The 23,195-nt window shown below is 46.6% G+C and overlaps 1 protein-coding gene and 1 pseudogene across 1 annotated transcript in view; both read left to right on the top strand.

Moving 5' to 3' along the window:
- Positions 1 to 18,304, top strand: part of SLC1A6 (solute carrier family 1 (high affinity aspartate/glutamate transporter), member 6) — a 26,139-nt gene extending 7,835 nt beyond the window's left edge. The window contains exons 2-10 of the mRNA XM_010858348.1: positions 512 to 719; positions 1,842 to 1,979; positions 3,793 to 3,997; positions 5,605 to 5,647; positions 6,059 to 6,402; positions 11,324 to 11,557; positions 12,807 to 13,001; positions 15,577 to 15,711; positions 17,956 to 18,304. Coding sequence (XP_010856650.1) covers positions 515 to 719; positions 1,842 to 1,979; positions 3,793 to 3,997; positions 5,605 to 5,647; positions 6,059 to 6,402; positions 11,324 to 11,557; positions 12,807 to 13,001; positions 15,577 to 15,711; positions 17,956 to 18,151 — 1,695 coding nt within the window. The 5' untranslated portion in view covers positions 512 to 514 and the 3' untranslated portion in view covers positions 18,152 to 18,304. The remainder of the gene's footprint in view (positions 1 to 511; positions 720 to 1,841; positions 1,980 to 3,792; positions 3,998 to 5,604; positions 5,648 to 6,058; positions 6,403 to 11,323; positions 11,558 to 12,806; positions 13,002 to 15,576; positions 15,712 to 17,955) is intronic.
- Positions 18,305 to 21,634: 3,330 nt separating this feature from the next.
- LOC105001903 lies at positions 21,635 to 22,096 on the top strand (annotated as a pseudogene).
- The last annotated feature ends 1,099 nt before the right edge of the window (positions 22,097 to 23,195 follow it).

Raw genomic sequence — 23,195 nt, 5'->3', positions numbered from 1 at the left:
AGATGGTAAAGGATCCGCCTGCAATTTAGGAAACCCAGGTTCAATGGGTTGGGAAGATGTTCCCTGGGTTAGGAAGATTACCTGAAGGAGGAAATGACAACCCACTCCAGGATTCTTGCCTGGAGAACTCCATGGACAGAGGAGCCTGGTGGGCTGTAGTCCATCTGGTCTTAAAGAGTTGGACAGGACTGAGCGACAAACGCTTTCACTTTTCATGAACTAAGGAGGGGGGCCAGAGATACAGAATGGCAAAATTGTCCCTGAAATTGTGATCTGCTTCTTTGTCTCTCCCACATGCCTGGGAATGGTTCTGGAGACCTTGATCCTTTTTCTGCCAGGACATCACCCTTGAACTCCAGGCGGTGTTCTCAGGCAGCCCAGCATGGGCACATCCCCACTGGACCGGCTCTCTCCCCGAGTTCCTCACCAGCTTCTGCCCTTTCCTTTCTACCCACATTCGCCTTCTGTCTCATCCCTCACCAGATCTGCTCCCTCTATTCCCTACAGATAGACGATGAGCAGCCATGGCAACAGCCTCTTTCTGCGGGAGAGTGGCCAGCGGCTGGGCCGGGTGGGCTGGCTACAGCGGCTGCGGGAGAGCCTGCAGCAGAGAGCACTGCGCCTGCGCCTGCGCCTGCAGACCATGACATGTGAGCACGTGCTGCGGTTCCTGCGCAGGAATGCCTTCATCCTGCTGACTGTCAGTGCCGTGGTCCTTGGTGAGTCATCTGGGAGGGGTGGGCTCTGCCCTTGGAGGGTGAGGACTCGAGGGACACCCTCTGCACTCACGTTTCTTCCCTCCACTTACTTATTCTCACCTGCACTTGTGCCCAAATCCACCATTCCGCCTCCCCATGATATAGACAAATGGTACACACTCCTGCAAACACAGCTGTATGTGCAGCGTCTCATGGATATGCAAGTGTACGCACATGCATAAGTATACACTGTTCAAATGCACACTATCTGCATATGAACACACAGTGTACACTTTCTGCATGTGAACACAGACACGAACACATTTTTATTCATGCACAAAATTTACAGGTGCAAACACGTAAACTCACACATTTGTACACCTATAGTAGAACTTACAAACATGTTCACATACACATATGCATTATTCTGCCCACACACTGGCTCACTGAAAAGGTCACTAAATACGTGTATACCCTCATGCTTGAAAATAGTAACACACACATATAAGTCACACCTAGGTGCATATGTAGGAAAAACATGCACATCTCATGTATGTGGACCCTCACATACAGGTACAGATACGTGTGCACAAGTGAACATGTTTTTGTTTAGTAGCTAAGTCATGTCCAACTCTTGTACTGTAGCCTGCCAGGCTCCTCTGTCCATGGGATTTCCTAGGCAAGAACACTGGAGTGGGTTGCCATTTCCTTCTCCAGGGGATCTTCCCAACCCAGGGATGGAACCTGCATGTCCTGCATTGGCAGGTGGATTCTTTACCACTGAGCCACCAAGGAAGCCAACACATACAAGTAACACCTATATGCACACATAGGAAAGACATGTACATGTCATGTACATGGGCCCTCACATACAGGCACAGATACATGTGCACAAGTGAGCATACACTGTTACATATGTGTACATAGGTACACAGGAGTGTGTGTAGACATACACACATATGCCACAGCAGTAGCACATAAATTCATGCATTCCACAATGTACACACCGACACACACTCATCAAATGTTTCTCTTTTCTTTTACCTCCATCCACACACACACAGACCCTGTTTGGGATGGATGGCCCATCCTCGGGGCTCAGTGACCAAATTCAACTCTATGCACCCCTCATTCTGGCCCTAGGGGTCAGCCTGGCCTTTGCCCTGCGCCCATACCAGCTTAGCTACCGCCAGATCAAGTACTTCTCTTTCCCTGGAGAGCTCCTCATGAGGATGCTGCAGATGCTGGTGCTGCCTCTCATTGTCTCCAGCCTGGTCACAGGTGAGAGAACCCAGGCTGGGGCTGGCCTCCAAGACCCAGCCCAAAGTCCAGGCTCACACCCTGAGCCAAGGCTGTTCCAAGAATGGGACCACCTCTCCAACTCAGGACCTCAAACAGGGAGCATACAACTCGCTCTGAGTCCTTGACCAAAGCCCCAGTCCTAATCAGACCTGGGTTCTAGAACCCGTATGACCTAGATGACTTATCTCAGTGATGTTCCTGTACTTTTCCTTGGAGGTAAAATACCAGCCTGTTGGGGGCTTAGAGATGAAGGGAAGGCTGTTGTGGGGCCACCAGGAAAGGTATCTGGGATATGGTGTGGATGGTCATGGAGTGGGCTGTGGATGAAGGTGTTTGAGACGGAGGTTACAAAATGGTGGGTGGAGAAAGTGAAAGTGAAAGTCGCTCAGTTGTGTCTGACTGTTTGCGACCCCACGGACTATACAGTTCTTGGGATTCTCCAGGCCAGAAAACTGGAGTGGGTAGTCTTTCCCTTCTCCAGGGGATCTTCCCAGCCCAGGGATCAAACCCAGGTCTCTTGCATTGCAGGTGGGTTCTTTACCAGCTGAGCCACAAGGGAAGCCCTGGTGGGTGGAGGGTAGGATGGAAGTATAGACAGCCTATGCAGGGCTTGGTAAACTGTTTCTATAAAGGGCCAGGTAGAACACATTTTCAGTTTCAAGGGCCATGTGGTCTCTGTTGCAACTCTTCACTTCTCTTGTTATGCAAAAGCAGCAGCAGATTAGTAAGTAAACAAATGGGCATTGTTGTGTTCCAATAAAACTTTATTTATAGAAATAGGCAGCAGGCCATATTTGGCCCATGAGTGGTCAGTTCCCAAGCACCAGCTTTGGTGGGGCGGTGGTTGATGATAAAGGCATAGAAGAGTGATTTCTTGGGTTGGGTTTCCTTAGCTGCAGAGTCTGAGATGGGAATATTTGCACAAGTGATTTACTGAGGGATAAAATAGTTCTCAAGAGAAACCTATGAGGAAGTGAGATGAGCAGGATGGGATGGATAAAGAAGCTAAGCAGAAATGGCTTCAGCCTGATCCCATAGAGAGTTCTGGAGAATTTATAAAACTACAGAGTTGTCCTCCACAACTCTGCCTCCCTCTAAATCAAAGAAGCTGAGCCTTTGAGATCCTGTACCAATCAGCCATTTCTCCCAGCCTCCCCTGAGGCCTTTGTGGGTAAGTAGTTGGTGATGGACAGGGAGGCCTGGCGTGCTGCAATTCATGGGGTTGCAAAGAGTCAGACACGATTGAGCAACTGAACTGACTGAAGCTCCTGCTGTGCTGAGAGCAAGGTTCAAGAGAAGGGGCCAGTATGACTCGTTAGCAGCCAGCAGGCTCAGCTGTGGAAAGATCGGTGTATCAGCCTGGTAAAGGGTGTCTGGATAGGGTACCAAGCGTATATACTACATACAGATAGTGTATAGTGACGTGGGTTGAAGGGAGGTGTGATTCTTGGGGTGGATAGTAGGATAAAGAGAGGAATGCGAATGAATTTATGGTGCAAAATAGGGGTAATTAGAGGATGGAGTAGGGGTTGAAAATGTTGGCTTGGAGTAGAAGGAAGGTTAGTGAAGTGGTGCTTGGGATAAAGGATGGAGTGGAAGGTCTATTTGGAACACAGAATGGGAGTTGGAGGGTGGCCAGGTGGGTGGAAGGACGGGCTGGGTCATGGGAGGAGGGCTGGGTCATGGGAGGAGGGTTGGTTGTGGCAGTATGGGGACTGAGGAGCAAGTGGATGGGAGAGGAGGTTGTGGGGTGTGGATGGGGCTCCTCGGGGCTGCATCACCTGTCCTCCAGGTATGGCATCCCTGGATAACAAGGCGACGGGGCGGATGGGGATGCGGGCAGCTGTGTACTACATGGTGACCACGGTCATCGCGGTCTTCATCGGCATCCTCATGGTCACCATCATCCACCCTGGGAAGGGCTCCAAGGAGGGGCTGCACCGAGAGGGTCGGATCGAGACCATCCCCACGGCAGATGCCTTCATGGACCTGGTCAGGTGACGTCCTTTCTAATGTTGATGGGAATTCCAGCCCGACGTGTAACAACCTTTACTCATGGGGAGACCTATAGGGAGACAGGCGGACCCAGTCAGGAAATATAGCACCCAAGTTGAGCCTAGTTTTAGAATAACAGTGTATGCTCATGTCCGACTCTTTTTGTGAGTTCCTGGACTGTATGTAGCCTGCCAAACTCTTCTGGCCATGGAATTTTTTAGGCAAGAATACTGGAATGGGTTGCTGTTTCCTTCTCCTGAGGATCATGCTGACCTAGGGATCAAACCTACGTCTTTTATGTCTCCTGAGTTGGTAGGCAGATTCATCACCACTAGTGCCCACATGGGTTTTCTTGGCACCCAGTTTCTGTCTTGGGTGGTGGTGGTGGTTTAGTTGCTAAGTTGTGTCTGACTCTTTTGTGACCCCGTGGACTGTAGCTCACCAGGCTCCTCTGTCCATGGGATTTCCCAGGCAAGAACACTGGAGTGGGTTGCCATTTCCTTCTCCAGGGGATCTTCTTGACTCAGGGATGGAACCTGGGTCTCCTGCATTGCAGGCAGATTCTTTGCTGACTGAGCCACCAGGGAAGCCCACAGATCCCCTGAGATTGATTTTGCTTACTTCCAAAATGATATCTTTTGATCCTTAGGCTCAGAAGGCTATAGTTGCACCTTCTTGGTATGGGCTCAGGACAAATGGTGTTCCAATGCAGAGATGCATTGGAAGGTGAATAATTCTCTTGGAGTAGCAAGATTTTGCCTGCCAGCGTCAAGATTGGCCACAAGTCTCCCCTAGTGACTTAATTTGGGGAAAGCTAGTGTTGGAAGGGAGAAGGCAATGGCACCCCACTCCAGTACTCTTGCCTGGAAAATCCCATGGATGGAGGAACCTAGTAGGCTGCAGTCCATGGGGTCGCTAGAAGTTGGACACGACTGAGCGACTTCCCTTTCACTTTTCACTTTCATGCATTGGAGAAGGAAATGGCAACCCACTCCAGTGTTCTTGCCTGGAGAATCCCAGGGACGGGGGAGCCTGGTGGGCTGCCGTCTCTGGGGTCGCACAAAGTCAGACACGACTGAAGCGACTTAACAGCAGCAGCAGTAGCAGCAGTGTTCGAAGAGTTCAGGATCTTTCTGTGTGTTTTTTTTTTTTTTTTTTTGAGACATCACTGTATAGGAAGTCCCTGAGGTGGCATAGTGTCCTAACCTAGGGCTCAGACAGACCTGAATTTGAGGTCCATCTACCCCTCCCCCCGAGTTAGCAGCTGTGTGGCTTTGGGTAACTTACATAAGTTCTTTTTGCTTTGGTTTCTTTGTATGTAAAATGGGGAGAATCAGTAATACTTTTAGGGTTGCATGCATGCTTAGTCACTTGGTCATGTCTGACTCTTTTTGACCCCATGGACTGTAGCCTGACAAGCTCCTCTGTCCATGGGATTCTCCAGAGTTAGTGTGATGTTTAAATCAGATCCTAGAGGTAAGGCACTTAGCTCAGTGTTCAAATGCTGTCTGCTATTATTGTTGTTGCTGTTGTTATTATTATTGCTATGATCACTCTAGGTTCTCTTCCAAAGTCTAACCACATCCATTTATCTGATGTTTTTCTGCAGAAATATGTTTCCACCCAACCTTGTGGAGGCCTGCTTCAAACAGGTCAGGGGGAAAGACATTGTCTGATCAAGGAGGTTTTGGGGGGTTGGGGGAGCTTGCTGCTGAGTGAATGGTCCAGGAGGGAGGGATGGGAAGAAGGACGGGACAGAGCACTGTTCAGGGCTTTTGGAAGAGTCTGAAAGGAAGACTGTGCTTCCTATGGGGTGGTGATCAGGGAAGGTTAGAGACAAGGACTTAGGCAACCCAAGGCTGCCTGGGGATGGTAATGGAGAAGGAACCAGGGCTTCTGATCATAAATTGTTGAGGAGACAGGCCCCCCAAATCTGTCTGAACATTGCTCATGCAAAATGTATACTCATTCTCCCATGCACTGGTTGTGCACTTCCTCATTTATTTATCGATGCACTCAATCTACTATGCATTCATCTGTGGCCTGATATCTCCATATTTCAGTTTAAGACACAGTACAGCACGAGGTTGGTAACCAGGACCGTCGTGAGGACAGATAATGGATCTGAGCTGGGCACCTCTATGCCGCCTTTATCCTCACTGGAGAATGGAACCAGCCTCCTGGAAAACGTCACGCGAGCCTTGGGCACCCTGCAGGAGGTGCTGAGCTTTGAAGAGACCGTCCCTGTGCCTGGCTCGGCCAATGGCATCAATGCCCTGGGCCTTGTGGTCTTCTCAGTGGCCTTCGGGCTGGTCATTGGTGGCATGAAACACAAGGGCCGAGTCCTGCGGGACTTCTTCGACAGCCTCAATGAGGCTATTATGAGGCTGGTGGGCATCATTATCTGGTGAGTGCTGGGCTGTGATGGGGGCAGGGAGTGATGGTGATGGTACATGGGAAGGATGTCAGGATCGGGAAGTCAGGCTGTGGGTTAGCTACTGAAATGGTTGTGGGGAGCCTTTGGCCAAAGTCATCTATATATGTATTGGTTCATGCACTCACCCACTCATTCACTCATTCGTTCAGTCCTTTGTGCAATGGTTTATTCACTCATTCACTCCCCTATTCATCTATGTATTCACTCATCTATTCATTTGTACTCATGCTTCTGTGCATTGTTCATTCACTCCATCATTCATCTATTCCTCTGCTCATTCTTCTATGGATTAGCCACGTTATCCATTCACTCATTTATTTATTTATTGTCATTCTTCCATGCATTGGTTTATTCATTTTCTCATTTGTTCATTTGTCTGTGCATAAGTTAATTCACTCATTCATATATTCATTCACTCATCAATTCATTCACAAACTCATCCATGCATTAGTTAATCCATTGATTAATTGATTGATCGATTCTCTCACTAAGTCATTTATTCATTCAGACTCATTCTTTGACTGACTTGTTCATCTCTACATCTGTTATTCTATCATTCAATTAGATATCCCCTGCATTCATTCATCTGTTTGCTTAACCCACTCATTCATTCACACACCCATCATTCATGTTTCATTTGCTCATTTTCTTATTCATTTATCCACTTGCTAATTATTTATTAAATGACACATTCATTCATTCATTCACTCTTTAAATCCCATCACTCTTTCAGCAGACATTTTCGCAGGCAGACTTTGTTTCGAACTCTGGAATACAGAGATAACTTGAATTCAGTCCTTGTCTTTAAAGAGCTCACAAAGTCTTAGAGGAGACAGATGCATATTAGATAAATATGATACAAGGTGGAAGGTTCTAGAGTCAAGAGACATTTAAAAAGTATAGGGAATATGATTGACAGAGCAATGGATAAAGATGTGGTACTTATACACAATGGAATATTATGCAGCCATTAAAAAGAATGAAATAATGCCATTTGCAGCAACATGGGTGGATCTAGAGAATGTCACACCGAGTGAAGTAAGTCAGAGAAAGAGAAAAACATGATATCCCTTATATGTGGAAACTAAAAAGAAATGATGCAAATGATCTTACTTACAAAACAGAAAAAACCTCACAGACTTAGAAAACCAAATTATGGTTGTCAGGGGGACAGGATAGTAAGGGAGTTTGGGATGGACATGTACACTCTGCTCTATTTAAAGTGGATGACCAACAAGGACCTACTGTAGAGCACAGGGAACTCTGCTCAATGTTACGTGGCAGTCTGGAGGGGAGGGGAGTTTGGGGGAGAATGGATACATGTATACGTATGGCTGAGTCCCTTCGCTGTTCACCTGAAACTACCACGAAATGGTTAATCGACTAGACCCAAGTACAAAATAAAAGGTTCAAAAGAAAAAAATAGTATAGGGAGTACAGAAAAGCAAGCCGCCAGTGAGGTATATGCAGTGAACTCTGCCTGGGAAGGTGAGGAGAAAGTCATGGAGAAGTCCACCTCTTAGCTGGGTCTTGAAAGGTGAGTAGGAGTCCAACAGGACATGAAGAAGGAAGAGGTACTTCAAGCAGAGGGAACAGAACATGCAAAGCTTGAAAGAATCTGAGTTGTCTGAGGAATAGTGAGGAGTTCAAGAAGGTGGGAGCATACGTTGGGAATAGTGGTGGAAGATGTGAACAAGGCTATCTTCCCAAATTGGGGAAGACTTTGTACATCATCCCAAATCAGGTGAAAGTGGCCGGGAGGGGCTAGAGGCTAAGTTGAGAGCCTGGGAAAGCAGCAGGGTGCAGAGTGCCTGTTTGTATCTTAAGCAAAGAGGCAAGGCCTGGGGATTGGGGTGGGGAGAGGGAGTGGGAGACAGTACTGAGTGCTCACAGCATCTACTATATCTTCACTATTCAGAACTTACAGGTAAAATATTTTAAAAAATTGATTTCAAATGAAAATTAAAGGGCAAATGTTAAAACAAAATTTTCTGATTAAAAACAAAAGTCATGGATACAGAGTGGTCTCCCCAGTCAGGCTCAAGGTGGTCTGCGTCTTGTAATTCAGTTGTCATTCTTTTAAAAAAAATTATTTATTTTTGGCTGAGCTGGGCCTTTGTTGCTGTACACGGGCTTTCTCTAGTTGTGGCGAGTGGGGGCCACTCTGCAGTTGTGCACAGGCTTCTCACTGTGGCTTCTCTTGTTGCAGAACATGGGCTCTAGGGCACGTTGCACACCCTTTGGTAGTTGTAGCCCATTGGGCTCAGTAACTGTAGCCTGTAGTCTCTAGAGTGCCAGCTCATTACTTGTGGCCCATGGGCTCAGTTGCCCCGCAGTATGTGGGATCCTCCTGAATCAGGGATTGAACTGATGTCCCTTGAATTGCAAGGCAGATTTTTAACCACTGGATCACCAGGGAAGCCCCAGTTGTCATCCTTTTTAAAGTGCTGTTACTTCAAGAGGTTACAACAAAAAAATAGACAAAACAAAACCCAAGAAGGAAAGCAAAACAGGATGAAAGTACAAGAGAAGGAAGCAAAATAACTTGCAACATAAAATATATTAAAGGGAATGCAGTACTGAACCAGAAGACCCATAGTATGTTTGTATGCATTGCACATAACCACTTTGTCATTAGGAACAAGTTTCAGAAGTGGAGGGGACGGGGACTGTGGGGCCAGTAAGGTCACTCCACTGTATTCACAATTGGGGTTCTGAGGTTGTGCAGGAGGGAAAAGTCCCCCTCTCCCCTTTCTTACCCACTTGGGTCCAGTTAACCCCATGAGGTCTGATGCCCTGGACCCTTCCAGCTGCTTTCCCAGGATCTCAACTTAGCTTGGAGGGGAAGCTTATCAAGGATAAGCAAGAAGATTGAAAAGAAGTATTGAGAACTCAACTGAATTGGGAACCATGAGTTTTATAGTGGTATTTGGCATGTTTGGGAAAATATCCATGTGTCACAATGGTAAAGAATCTGCCTGCCAGTGCAGGAGATGCAGGGGTTGCAGGTTCAATCCCTGGGTCGGGAAGATCCCCTGAGTAGGAAATGGCAACCCACTCCAGTATTCTTGCCTGGAAAATTTCATGGGCAGAGGAGCCTGGTGGGCTTCATTCCATGGGATCACAAAGAGTCAGACACGACTGAGCAAGCACGCACATACAGTGTATGTGCTGAGTATGGAAGGAAAGAAATCATGTACAATTGATCCAGAGCTGAGGAATTTTGCAGAGGATGAGAAAGAAGGATGGAGGTGAGGAGTTTGGGAATATTCATAGACATAGAGTTGGGGACAATTCAGCAATCACCCACCAGGCCTATCCTTGAGCCCAGAAGTGTCTGGAGGTGTCTCCTTGTATTCTTATTTCCACCTTAGCTTGGGTCTCATCATTTCTGTCCTAAGCTGTTGCACCAGCTTCCCAAGTGGTCCTCACCTCCTGTAGTACATCCTCCATGACAATGAACAAGTGTAGACTTCAATTTCTAAAGGGAGAGAAGTAACAGAGGAAGCCAGGTAATGGGTTAATTAGGGCACTTTTGGCAGAAACTCATAAAACTAAGCAATGAGCTGATTTGAGGGGAAAACAGGTGAGCCCTTGATGAACTTGCTTCTTCTGTTTCCTCTACTATCTTTTTCACTCACTGCTTCAGTCACACTGGTCTTCTCTTTGCTCCTCTTATACTCCTAGCTCACATTCACCTCTGGGTCTTTGCACTGTTCCTGAAGTGCTTTCCCCTCAGATATGCATGGTTGCTTTTCATCATTCAGGTCTCAGTGCAAATGTCATCTCTTCTGAGAAACCCTCCCTGACCACTCCTTCTTAGAGTCCCACTCAAAAGTGGGGATTTTGCAGTTATCACACACTGAAGTTTTTAATGACATATTTCTCTGTGTACTGCATATTTCACCCATTAGAATGTAAGTACCAAGAGGGCAGGGACCATGTGATTGGAACATAGTAGGTGCTCAATGGACATTTGTTGAGTAAATGAATAAATAGGTAATTTAATAAGACAAGTTGTTTATAATTAAATTTTATTGGCATATAGTTGATTTACAATGCTGTGTTAGTTTCAGATGTACAGCAGAGTCAGTTATATATAATATACACACACATATCTACTTTTTTAGATTCCATTCCTATGTAGGTCATCACAGAGTATTGAACAGAGTTCCCTGTGCTATACAATAGGTTCTTATTCAGTTCAGTCGCTCAGTCATGTCCGACTCTTATTAGTTATCCATTTTATATATAGTAGTGTGCATTTTTAATCCCACTCTTCCAATTTATTTCTCTTTGGTAACCATAAGTTTGTTTTTTACATCTGTGACACAATTTCTGTTTTGTAAATAGGTTCATTTGTACCATTTTTAAAGATTCCACATATAAGTGATATCATAGGATATTTGAGAGAGATTGTTTTGAGATGTCTGTGGGAAATCCAGGTGAAATAGCTCAGGGCTGGTGAATGAGTGAGGATATGCACTTTTAGGGAAGAGAATAGGGGCATACGAGGTGCAAATATGGGAAATGAAGGAAGTTAGAGGGTCAGAGATAGGGAGTATCTGGGTTCGCCTCAGGATGAAGTCCTGAAGACGATTATTGGGAGATCTTTGAAGGGGGGAATGGGTGAAGGAGTGCCCTTACATTGTAAGAGAGTATATCTTGGAGTTGTAGGACTGAGGCTGAGCTGTGGATAAGCAGGAAGGAAAGAGGGGATATGTTCATGGAACCTTGCCCCATAGGTTATTGTGTGGGGGAGGTTGGAGGGGAGTCAGGTGCTGTATGGTGGGTGTTGCCTGGCTCCAGGGTCTATATGGGCAAAGGCTTGGGGCTGCTAGTGCCAGGGGAGGTCATGAGGAAGGCCTGACGGGTGTCTGGCTTGGCCCAGGTATGCACCCGTGGGTATCCTGTTCCTGATTGCTGGCAAGATCTTAGAGATGGAAGACATGGCCGTCCTGGGGGGTCAGCTGGGCATGTACACCCTGACCGTCATCGTGGGTTTGTTTGTTCATGCCGGTGGCATCCTGCCTCTCATCTATTTCCTCATCACCCACCGGAATCCTTTCCCCTTCATTGGAGGAATACTGCAGGCTCTCATCACCGCCATGGGCACGTCTTCCAGGTATGACCTTGACCCCCACTGCTGGTACCTTTCCTAGATCCACTCTTTGTGTTTCCCAGGATCTCCTGGGAGTCCTGCCCTCTCTACCACTTCAGAACCTCATCTGGGCTATTGAGTAGTGTCAGTGGCTCTTTGAAGGTGGATCAAGATCTCCTGGAGGAGGAAATGGCAATCCACTCCAGTACTCTTGCCTGAACAATCCCTTGGACAGAGGAGCCTGGCAGGCTGCAGTCCACAGGGTCACAAAGAGTCAGACATGACTGAAGTGACTTAGCACCCAACACCTGGGCACTGATCTTTGTCATGTGCTGGCTGTTGTGACTCTTTCCCCCTCTTTTTCTGTTTCTCTATTTAATATGGACAGAGAGCCAGGTACCAACTTAGGGGTTAGGACAAAGGTTCCAACATGCCTCCTGATCTCAGTCATTTTCTAGCTTGTAGGGTCTCATCTTTCCTTGAGGTGGCCTCTGGGAGATCTCTTGGCTTCTTTTATTTTGTGGTTTCAGGGGGTTCATAAGAAGCTCCCCTTTCTCCCATCAACCAAATTCAAAACAATCTGAGGCGTATCACTAGAGCCAACCAGATGGAAGAAGAATGTAATTTTTATTGCTTATACACTGAAGAATGTGCCTTTTGATCTGTGGTCAAGTAGGATTGGCTTGCTTGTACCCCCAGAATTAAACTCACCAGTTTGCCACAGGCATGGACACCTAAACATCCTCTCTGTGGGTCCAGGCTTCTCTTTGCATGATATAAAACAGACCAGACAGAGCACATGTTTTATGGATCAGCTGATTCCAAGTGGGGAGAAAGACTGAGAAGGCTAGTATAGCTGAGGTCAGTCCCCAAGTAAACATGGAAAGTGGGGAATAGGAGTCTTCTGTAATACCCTTCTCTTAGCCTTGAGAGGTGGGAACTTAGAAGGCCTTTCCTCTTCTTTCTGGGAGTGGATAGTTAGAGTGAACTAGTGGCATGAACCAGTGACCTGAACTAGTGTGTAGTAAGTAGCCTTAAGCTATTGACTTTAGGTGGGCCAAGAGGCCTGAGCCTGGGGGACGTCACTGCTGTGTGCTCCCTGTGTCATGTAGAGTCCCTCTTCCCATGAAAAGTTATCAGCCCCTGAAATGTTGTACATCTGCCATCTTCCCCTTACTCTAGTTCCCAGCCTGCCTCCCAATGTTCTCAAGGGGAGCCCTCCTTGGGCCCATGGCTACCCCCTATCCTTGGCCCTTGGTGCTCTCTTCCCCAGCTCTGCAACACTGCCTATCACCTTCCGCTGTCTGGAGGAGGGCCTTGGTGTGGACCGCCGCATCACCAGGTTCGTACTGCCCGTGGGGGCCACTGTCAACATGGACGGCACCGCCCTCTATGAGGCCCTGGCCGCCATCTTCATCGCCCAAGTCAACAACTACGAGCTCAACCTGGGCCAGATCACAACTATCAGGTGAGTTGGCCTTGGCTGGAACCTGCCAACAGGTGAGACCTGAGCGGGGATGGTGTTGGAGGGAAGGGAGCATTTGGATATTGGTTGGGGGGGTGTATTGAGGGGTGCAGGAAAAAATAAGACATGGTTCCTGAACTTAGGGAAGATCTAGTCTAAGGAAGAGACACTGATGATAGTAATGCTGATGACAGTGATGATGATGATGATGTAGATTATGTTGGTGACAGTGGAGATGATGTGGATGGTATTGATCGTGGTGATGGTGGTGGTAATGGTTTTGATGGTGAGGATGATGGCCAACATTTATGAAACTCTTGCTATGTATGATCTCAGTCACTCAGTCATGTGTGACTCTTTGTGACCCCATGGACTGTGGCCTGCCAGGCTCCTCTGTCCATGGGATTCTCCAGGCAAGAATACTGGAGTGGGTTGCCATGCCCTCCAGGTGATCTTCCCAGGGATCAAGTCCATATCCCTCCAGGTGATCTTCCCAGGGATCGAGTCCATATCTCTTATATCTACTGCATTGGCAGGTGGGTTCTTACCACTAGCGCCACCTGGGAAATCCAGCAGCTTCCCAGTAGATGTCTTACTAACACCTGACGGTGTATATATATTGATGCTGGTCTCTCAATTCGTTAGCCTACTCTTGATTCAGTCTGACCCTCTACTTGGTGGTGGACCACCATCTTTTTCATTTTCCAGGTGTGGTACATTTTAGTTTTCCTAAGCCATATACATGTAAGTGTATATGTTTTTTCACTCACTCAGTGCCATAGACAGTTTCTTCTTTTGATTCTAAACTTAGCCCACCTTCAAGAGTGTCCTTCCTGGCATCAGGACCTCTCTATACTGACCCACCTACTTCTAGTACATGTGTGTATGGGGGACTCAAGCTTCTGCTTCATGGCTGCTGCCCAGGTTGATTCTTCTGCCCTCTTCCAGCCCCCAGAGGCAGCTGGTTAAATCTCTGCTTTTACACCTAGGGAGACTAAAGGAGCAAAGAAGGAAACATTGAGGAAACTGTAAAGAGCGTCAGGATCACCTCTCTCATTGCTCTCTCTGGGTGAGGCACTGGGTGGCATGGGTTTGTTGTTGTTGTTTAGTCGCTCAGGTGTTTGACTCTTTGCGATACCCCCAGCCTGTAGCCCACCGGGCTCCTCTGTCCATAGGATTCTCCAGGCAAGAATACCGGAGTGGGTTGCCACTTCCTCCTCCAGGGTGTCTTCCCGACCCAGGGATCAAACCCACGAATCCTGCACTGCAGGTGAATTCTTTACCACTGAGCCACGAGGGAAGCTGGGTGGCATGGATATGACATCCCTAGACACTCATGCCATGCTGACTGCTTGCTTTCCTTTGCATCTGTGGACAAAAAAGTGTCGCTGGTCTTTTCAGTAAACAAAGGTTGTCACCCTGCCATCAGCTATTGGCCGCTGCAGCTGCCCCCAAAGGTGCCCCCTGGGGGCAATTCAGGATGGAGCAAAGCAGGCTATTGGCCCTGTAGAGTTCACATCTAGAAATGATATCAATGGGCCAGACTCTTGTATTATCCCATACATAGAAAAGCACTCAAATCACTGACTTGAGATGTCTGGTGTTTTTAATTCAAATCTTAATTGGAGGATGATTTAAAAAATTTATTTTTAATTTTTATTTGAAGGATAATTGCTTTACAGTGTTGTGTTGGTTTCTGCTGTACAACAGTGTGAATCAACTATAAGTAAACACATATCCCCTCCATTGTGAGCCTCTCTCCCATTCTCCCTCCCCCATCCCACCCCTCTGTGTCACCGCAGAGCACTGAGCTGAGCTCCCTGTGGTATACAGCAGCTTCCCACTAGCCATCTATTTTACACAGGGTAGTATCTATATGTCAGGGCTACTCTCTTGTTTTTTTAATTTTTATTTTTGTGTTTAGCAGTAATCTTTTAGATGTTTCCTGACAAGTTTTTTTCTTTTCTCTCTTTTTTTTTTTTTCCCAACAAAAACTCCTTTGTCCTTAACCTCTCCAGAACCTTTCCTCAGAGCTATCAGAGTGGCTGTCACTCTGGCTCAGTAAGGTCCCAGAATAAAACATAACTCTCAGCTTTAAGGGGTGTACCTCGTGGCTCCGTGGTAAAGAATCTGCCTGCCAATGCAGGAGATGGGGGTTTGATTCCTGGGTCTGGAAGATCCCCTGGAGAAGGAAATGGCAACTCACTCCAGTATTCTTGCCTGGGAAATACCATGGAGAGAGGAGCCTGGTGGGCAGCAGTCCCTGGGGTTGCAAAGAGTCAGACACGACTGAGCAACTAAACAACAACAACTCAGCTTAAAAAAACAAAACAAAACAAAACACCTGCTCTCGCATCTGCAATATGAACTGTTTAAAATGTCCATCATTGGATGAAACTCCAGCCAGATCCCAATAAAAGATGAGGGGATATCTCTGCATTGCTTTTGATAAAAGTCGCTTTGAATTTGCTCTGTATTTTGGGGATCTGACCCCTTCCCTTCTTTTGTGTCTCTCCTAACACTCCCTCATTTCTCCCTTCCCCCTGCCTGCGTCCCTCTGTCCTTTCTCCCTGTGCAGTATCACAGCTACAGCAGCCAGCGTCGGGGCTGCCGGCATCCCCCAGGCAGGTCTGGTCACCATGGTGATTGTGCTCACCTCGGTCGGCTTGCCCACTGAAGACATCACGCTCATCATCGCTGTGGACTGGTTCCTGTGAGTGTTCTTCAGACTCTTCTACTCTCTCTCCTTGAATCCCCTGCTTTCCCTGTAGGACTCCCAATGAATGGGCTCTCATTGCAGCAAGGACAGAGCTCTAGAATTTTAGAATGAAAAGAGGGCCTTGGAGAACATCCCAAGCATTATGGACCTCAAATTCCATAATCTTTAGAAATAGGAAAGTAAGCCAGAAGGGCTTTACCCATCTTCCAGAAAAGCCCTTGGTACATCCCTTATGTAGAAATCACACAAAAAGGTGATCCATGGGGCAGAGCTGACTTGCAAATTAAAAAAAAAAATTGTCAACTTTTATTTTAAAAATTTTATTTATTTATTTGACTGTGCCAAGTCTTAGCTGGGGCATGCAGGTCTTCTATCTTTGTTGCGGTATTCAAACTCTTAGTTTTGGCATGTGGGATCTAGTTCCTTGACCAGGGATTGAACCTGGACCCCCTGCTTTGGGAGTGAAGAGTCTTAGCCACTGGACCACCAGAGAAGTCCCTCAACTTTTGTGTGTGTGTGTGTGTGTGTCTCTTCAGTTGTGTCCGACTCTTTGTGACCCCATGGACGGTAGCCCGCCAGGCTCCTCTGTCCATGGCATTCTTCAGGCAAGAATACTGGAGTGGTTTGCCATGCCCTCCTCCAGGAGTTCTTCCTGATCTAGGGATTGAACCCCCATTTCTTATGTCTCGTACATTGGCAGGAAGATTCTTTACCACTAGTGCCCCCAGGGGAGCCCCCCTCAACTTTTATTTTTTAATTAATTATTTTTGACTGTGCTGCAGAGCTTGTTGGATGAATCCCTAGTTCCTTGACTAGGGATTGAACCCAAGCCCTGGCAGTGAAATCTGCATTCTAACAACTGGAATGCCAGGAAATTTTCTCAACTTTTAATAATAGGTTTACATATAAAAATCTGGACTTTCATCTCCACCTTGGAGCTCTTGCCTGGATCTCACTCCCTTTTAGATGGTTTCCAGCAGGGTCTTATTTACTCACAGTGGTTACCTTCCTCATTCTGCATGCTGTTCAGCTCACAATCCCTAATTTTCTTTTTAAAAATGAATTATTATTTATTTTATTATTATTATTATTATGTTTTTACTTTACAATATTGTATTGGTTTTGCCAAACATCAACATGCATCCGCCTGGGTGTACACATGTTCCCAATAAATTGGAGTATAGTTGCTTTACACTGTTTCTGCAGTACAGCAACATGAATCAGCTACAGGTATATATATATATATATCCTTTCCCTCTTGAGCCTCCCTTCTTCCCCCTCCCTCCTATCCCTCTAGGTTATTACAGAGCACTGAGCTCACTGAGCTGAGCTCCCTAGCAGGTTCCTAGTTCAGTTCAGTTCAGTCGCTTAGTCATGTCCAGCTCTTTGCAACCCCATGGACTGTAGCATGCCAGGCCTCCCTGTCCATCACCAACTCCTGGAGTTTACTCAAACTCATGTCCATTGAGTCGGTGATGCCATCCAACCATTTTATCCTCTGTCGTCCCCTTCTCTTCTCAGCCTCAATCTTTCCCAGCATCAGGGTCTTTTCAAATGAGTCAGTTCTTCACATCAGGTGGCCAAAGTATTGGAGTTTCAGCTTCAACATCAGTCCTTCCAATGAACACTCAGGACTGATCTCCTTTAGGATGGACTGATTGGATCGCCTTGCAGTCCAAGGGACTCTCAAGAGTCTTCTCCAACACCACAGTTCAAAAGCATCGTTTTTTTGGCACTCAGCTTTCTTTATAGTCCAACTCTCATATCCATACATGACTATTGGAGAAACCACAGCCTTGACTAGATGGGCCTTTGTTGGCAAAGTAGTGTCTCTGCTTTTGGTTCCCACTAGCTATCTGTTTTACACAAGGTCTTGCATATATGTCAGTGCTACTCTCTTAACTCGTCCCACCCTCTCTTTCCCCTGCTGCGCCCACATGTCCATTCTCTGCGTCTGTGTCTCTATTCCTGCCCTGCAAATAAGTTCATCAGTATCATGTTTCTAGATTCCATATATATGTCCATACCCCTAATTTGCTATATCAGACATTTACATTAAAAAAAAGCATTGCACTGCTGAGAACAAATACGAGCACATCAGAGCTTGGTCCAGCCTGTGTTGGACTGGAGTGTGAGCCCTGACTCCAGGGCACAAGGAACCCCCAGCTGCTGCACCTTCTTTGTGGAGTGCCTCAAGCCTTGATTAACGGCAGCTTCTCTCTCCCCTCCCCTCTGCAGTGACCGACTTCGCACAATGACCAATGTGCTGGGGGACTCTATCGGAGCGGCCGTCATTGAACATCTGTCTCAGCGGGAGCTGGAGCTGCAAGAAGCTGAACTCACCCTCCCCAGCCTGGGGAAGCCCTACAAGTCACTCATGGCACAGGAGAAAGGGGCGTCCAGGGGACGGGGAGGAAACGAGAGTGCTATGTGAGAGCCCCCTGCTCTGCCACCCAGAGAGGAGGGAAGGGGGTTGGGGAGGGGGTTCCTGGTGAAGAACCACTACCTGAGTGACTGTGCACTGAACACATATGTTCTTTCCAGCGCGTCTGGGGGGAAACTGAGATAAAGGAGCAGGAATGAAAGATGTCTAAGGTGTCTGTTTCTCTCTGGGAATATACTGAAATATTTGTGGGGGAGGCCATGAGCAGGCAGAGGAGGAGATATTTACCCCGGGATTAGGGGTAAGAGAAGCTTCAGGTTCAACAAGATGAGGGGTCAGCTTGTGTTCCTCATTTTTTCAAAGAGTGATGCAACTCAAGAAGGTAAACTACTGTTCCTCAGTGTTGTTCTTCAGTACTCTGTGACTCTGTAGACTGAAGCACAACCAGGCTCCTCTGTCTTCCACTGTTTCCCGAAGTTTGCTCAAATTCATGTCCATTGGATTGGTGATGCTATCTAACCATCTCATCCTCTGCTGCCCGCTTTTGCTTTTTCCTTCAATCTTTCCCAGCATCAGGGTCTTTTCCAATGTCTGCTCTTCGCATCAGGTGGCCAAAATATTGGAGCTTCAGCATCAGTCCTTCAAGTATATATTCAGGGTTGATTTCTTTTAGGATTGACTGGTTTGATCTCCTTCCTGTCCAAGGGACTCTTAAGAGTCTTCTCCAGCACTACAGTTCCAAAACATCAACTTTTCGGTGCTCAGCCTTCATGGTTCAACTCTCACGTCCGTACATGACTACTGGAAAAATGATAGCTTTGACTATATGGACCTTTGTTGACAAAGTGGTGTCTCTGCTTTTTAAATACACTGTCTAGCTTTAAAACAATATCCATGGCCTCTGTGTGGGGAGTCCCCATGACCACCTTCAGATGTGATGATATACCAGAAGGACTCATAGAACTTGAAAAAGCTGGGATACTCTCATTTATGGTTTACTGCCCTGAAAAGACACTTTGAAATCAGCAAAGGCAAAAGATGCAGGTGACAAGGGTCCAGAAGAGATTAGATGTGAGCTCCCGTTTGTCCTGTCCCAGGGGAATTGCATGACTAGCCCTTAATTCTTTCAGCAGCGAGGTGTGACAACACGTATGAAATACTGCCAACCGTGGAAGCCCACCTGAACCGTGGTGTCCAGAGTTTTTATCCAGGTGTGTCACATAGGCATGGAGTTCCTGCTGCCCTTCACAGCTCATTGTTGAGTCCCTCCAGTGTTAGTCACTCAGTCATGTTTGACTCTTTGTGAACACATGGACTGCAGCCCACCAGGCCCCTCTGTCTGTGGGATTCTCCAGGTAAGAATACTAGAGTAGGTAGCCATTCCCTTCTCTGGGGGGTCTTCCTGACCCAGAGATTGCAGGCCTCCTGCAGTAGCAGGTGAATTCTTTACCATCTGAGGCACCAGGGAAGCCTGAGTCCCTCCAGAGGTCAAACTAATATAGCATTGCCCTGGGTCCCAGGTGAACAAAGCCTGGCTTCCCCGATGGCTCAGTGGGTAAAGAATCTGCCTGCAATGCAGGAGACACAGGAGGCGCAGGTTTGATCCCTGGGTCAGAAAGATCCCCTGGAGCAGAAAATGGCAACCCACTCCAGTATTCTTGCCTAAAAAATCCCATGGATTGGTGGGCTACTGCAGACATAAGTGAGCCACTACGCACAAACAGTATAGCATTGCCCTGGGTCCCAGGTGAACAAAAACGGGCATTCACCATCAACCAGACTACCTGGCATGGATTAAAGCCCCAGGTAAACAAAGACACTTTTATTAGGCAGGATATTCCAGGGGTTCAGAGGTCATGTTTCAAGAAGCAGTCTAGGGCCAGTGCTTTCTTTGGGATGTACAGGCTTTGAGCACCCCTTATCCTCCACGTTAAACCTTTTACTTCATACACCTCGTTGTTGGGAACTGGGGAAGCAGGTCCCATGGAGATGAGTAGTGAGGACTTGTAACCCCAGCACTTGACCCCTGGGACTAATTGGCCTGGACAGTCCCAGGCTGGCCCCAGGGGGCCCCTTATATGTAACGGTGGATGTCAGAGTTTAACCATTATTTTCTTGCAGGCTAATGAACCAGGTGGGAAATTACATGAGACCTTACTAAAGGTGTGGGGAGAACAAGGAAAAACAGAAGGTAACATGATTATAACTGCTATAAATATAACTCAACTCCATGATCCTTTTGTCTAAGAAATATAATATTAATTTTTTCTAAATCGAATTAAACTTCACTTGAGCACTTATCTCTACTAAAGGCGGGGGAGGATAGGGTGGGAAATTCAAACATGTGTAGGTTTTGGGATGCTCCATCCTCCATTTCTTAAAGGTTTGAAGAGAATTCTTGAGCATAAGCAACTGAGAGAACTTGAGAGAAGCACTTCATAAATCTTTAATTTATTTATCTTACCATGGAACCAAAATCACTGTGAATGGTGTTATTAAAAGATGCTTGCTCCTTGGAAGAAAAGTTATGACAAACCTAGACAACATATTAATAAAGCAGAGACATCACTTTGCCAACAAAGGTCTGTGTAGTCAAAGCTATGGTTTTTCCAGTAGTCATGTACAGGTGTGAGAGTTGGACCGTAAGGAAGCTGAGGGCCACAGAATTGACGCCTTCAAATTGTGGTGTTGGAGAAGACTCTTGAGAGTCCCTTGGACAGCGAGGAAATCAAATCAGTCAATCCTAAAGGAAACCAACCCTGAATATTCATTGGAAGGATTGATACTAAAGCTGAAGGTCCAGTACTTTGGCCACCTGACTTGAAGAGCCGATTCATTGGAAAAGACTGTGCTTCTGGGAACGATTGAGGGCAAGAGGAGAAGGGAGCGACAGAGGATGAGATGGCTGGATGGCATCATTGACTCAATGGACATGAGTTTGAACAAACTCTGGGAGATAGTGCAGGACAGGGAAGCCTGGTGTGCTGTAGTTTGTGGGGTCACAAAGAGTCAGACATGACTTAGTGACTGAACAACAACCATTGGAGACAATTATGGTAAGAGTTGAGAAATAGTCCATGAGAAGACAAGAAGCTCATCCACTTGTAAAATATTCAACTCTACAATGGACTTGGGGAACTTTGCCTGAGATCCCAGTGTTAAACTAGCATTTCAGCTTTTATCTCTATCCACCCCATGGTCAGTGTTCTACGTCCCCAGAGGGCTCCTATGGAAGCAGGGTATGCTAGTGCTTTAGGGCTGCCGTGACAACATACCACAGATTGAGTGGCTTAAACAATAGAATTTTTCCCTCATCGTTGTGGATGTTAGAAGTCCTAGATCTAGGAGTTTCCTGGTGGTCCAGTGGCTAAGACTCTGCACTCACAATGCAGGGGGTCCTGGGTTCTATCCTTGGTCAGGGAACTAGATCTCACATTCCATAACTAAGAGTTTTCATGCTTCAATGAAGATCAAAGATCCTGCATGCCACACCTAAGACCCAGAACAGCCAAATAAATAAAGTCACGTCTTTTCATGAAGATGGCACCGAAGGTGAAGAAGGAAGCCCCTGCCCCTCCGAAAGCTGAAGCCAAAGCAAAGGCTTTGAAGGCCAAGAAAGCAGTGTTGAAAGGTGTCCACAGCCATACAAAAGAGAAGATCTGGGTGTTACCCACCTTCTGGCAGCCCCAAAACACCACTGCTCAGGAGGCAGCCCCAATGTCCTCAGAAGAGCGCCCCTAGGGGAAACAAACGACCACTATGCCATCATCAAATTCCCCCTCACCACCAAGTCAGCCATGAAGAAAATAACTGGTATTCACTGTGGAAGTCAAGGCTAACAAGCACCAAATTAAACAGGCTGTGAAGAAGCTCTGTGACATTGATGTGGCTGAGGTCAATGCCATGATCAGGCCTGACAGAGAGAAGAGGGCATATGTTCGACTGGCTCCTGACTGTGATGGTTTGGATGTTGCCAAAAAATTTGGGATCATCTAAACTGAGTCCAGCTTGCTAATTCCAAATATAAAAGTTTTCACTGTGTTAAAACAACAACAACACAAACAGCGAAGTGATGGATGCAGATGCCAGCAGTGTCAGTTTCTGTTGAGGCCTCTCTCCTTGGCTTGTAGATGGTTGTCTTTTCCTTGTGTCTTCACATGGTCTTCCTCCTGTGTGTGTCTGAGTCTTAATCTCTTCTTCTTAAGGAAACCAGTCAAATTAGAGTAGGGCCCACCTGAATGAATTCATTTTAACTTGCGTGCACGCTCAGTTGCTTCAGTCGTGTCTGAGTCTTTGCGACCCTATAGACCATAGCTCCAGAGGCTCCTCTGTCCATGGGATTCTCCAGGCAAGAATACTGGAGTGAGTTGCCATGCCCTCCTCCTGGGGATCTTTCTGACCCAGGGATCTAACCCACATCTCTTATATCTCCTACATTGGTAGGCAGGTTCTTTACCACTAGTACCACCTGGGAAGCTTATTACTATGGCTTGAAGATCCCATCTTGAAATTCAGCCACATTCCCAGGTATAGGGGGTTAGGACTTCAGCATATGAATTTTGTAGAGGACACAACTCAGGTCATCACACAAAGTGTGACATACTGTCAAGGGATCCATGACCCCATTGCCTCCAATCCTTAGAACCCCTTCCAGCTCTATTTTCTTTATAAGCCTGCATTTTAAAGAATAAAGAAACTAGGGAAAGATAGATCATTTTTTTTTTTGGCGGGGGGGACTGTGGTTTGGATTTGATTTTATCCCATGGGTAAAAGGAAGTATAGACCTTTAAATTTTTTTTTAATTTTGTATTTGAGTATGATTAAGGGGCTTCCCTTAAATACACAGAAGAACTGTACAAAAAAGATCTTCACGACCCAGATAATCACGATGGTATGATCACTCACCTAGAGCCAGATATCCTGGAATGTGAAGTCAAGTGGGCCTTAGGCAGCATCACTACGAACAAAGCTAGTGGAGGTGATTCCAGTTGAGCTATTTCAAATCTTGAAAGATGATGCTGTGAAAGTGTTGCACTCAATATGCTAGCAAATTTGGAAAACTCAAAGGTAGCCATAGGACTGGAAAAGGTCAGTT

This window comes from Bison bison, unplaced genomic scaffold (genome assembly GCF_000754665.1).
Source record: "Bison bison bison isolate TAMUID 2011002044 unplaced genomic scaffold, Bison_UMD1.0 scf7180017864386, whole genome shotgun sequence".
Lineage (NCBI taxonomy): Eukaryota > Metazoa > Chordata > Mammalia > Artiodactyla > Bovidae > Bison > Bison bison.
Note: the sequence above shows the minus strand (reverse complement) of the source record. Positions and strands in the feature narration are given on the sequence as shown.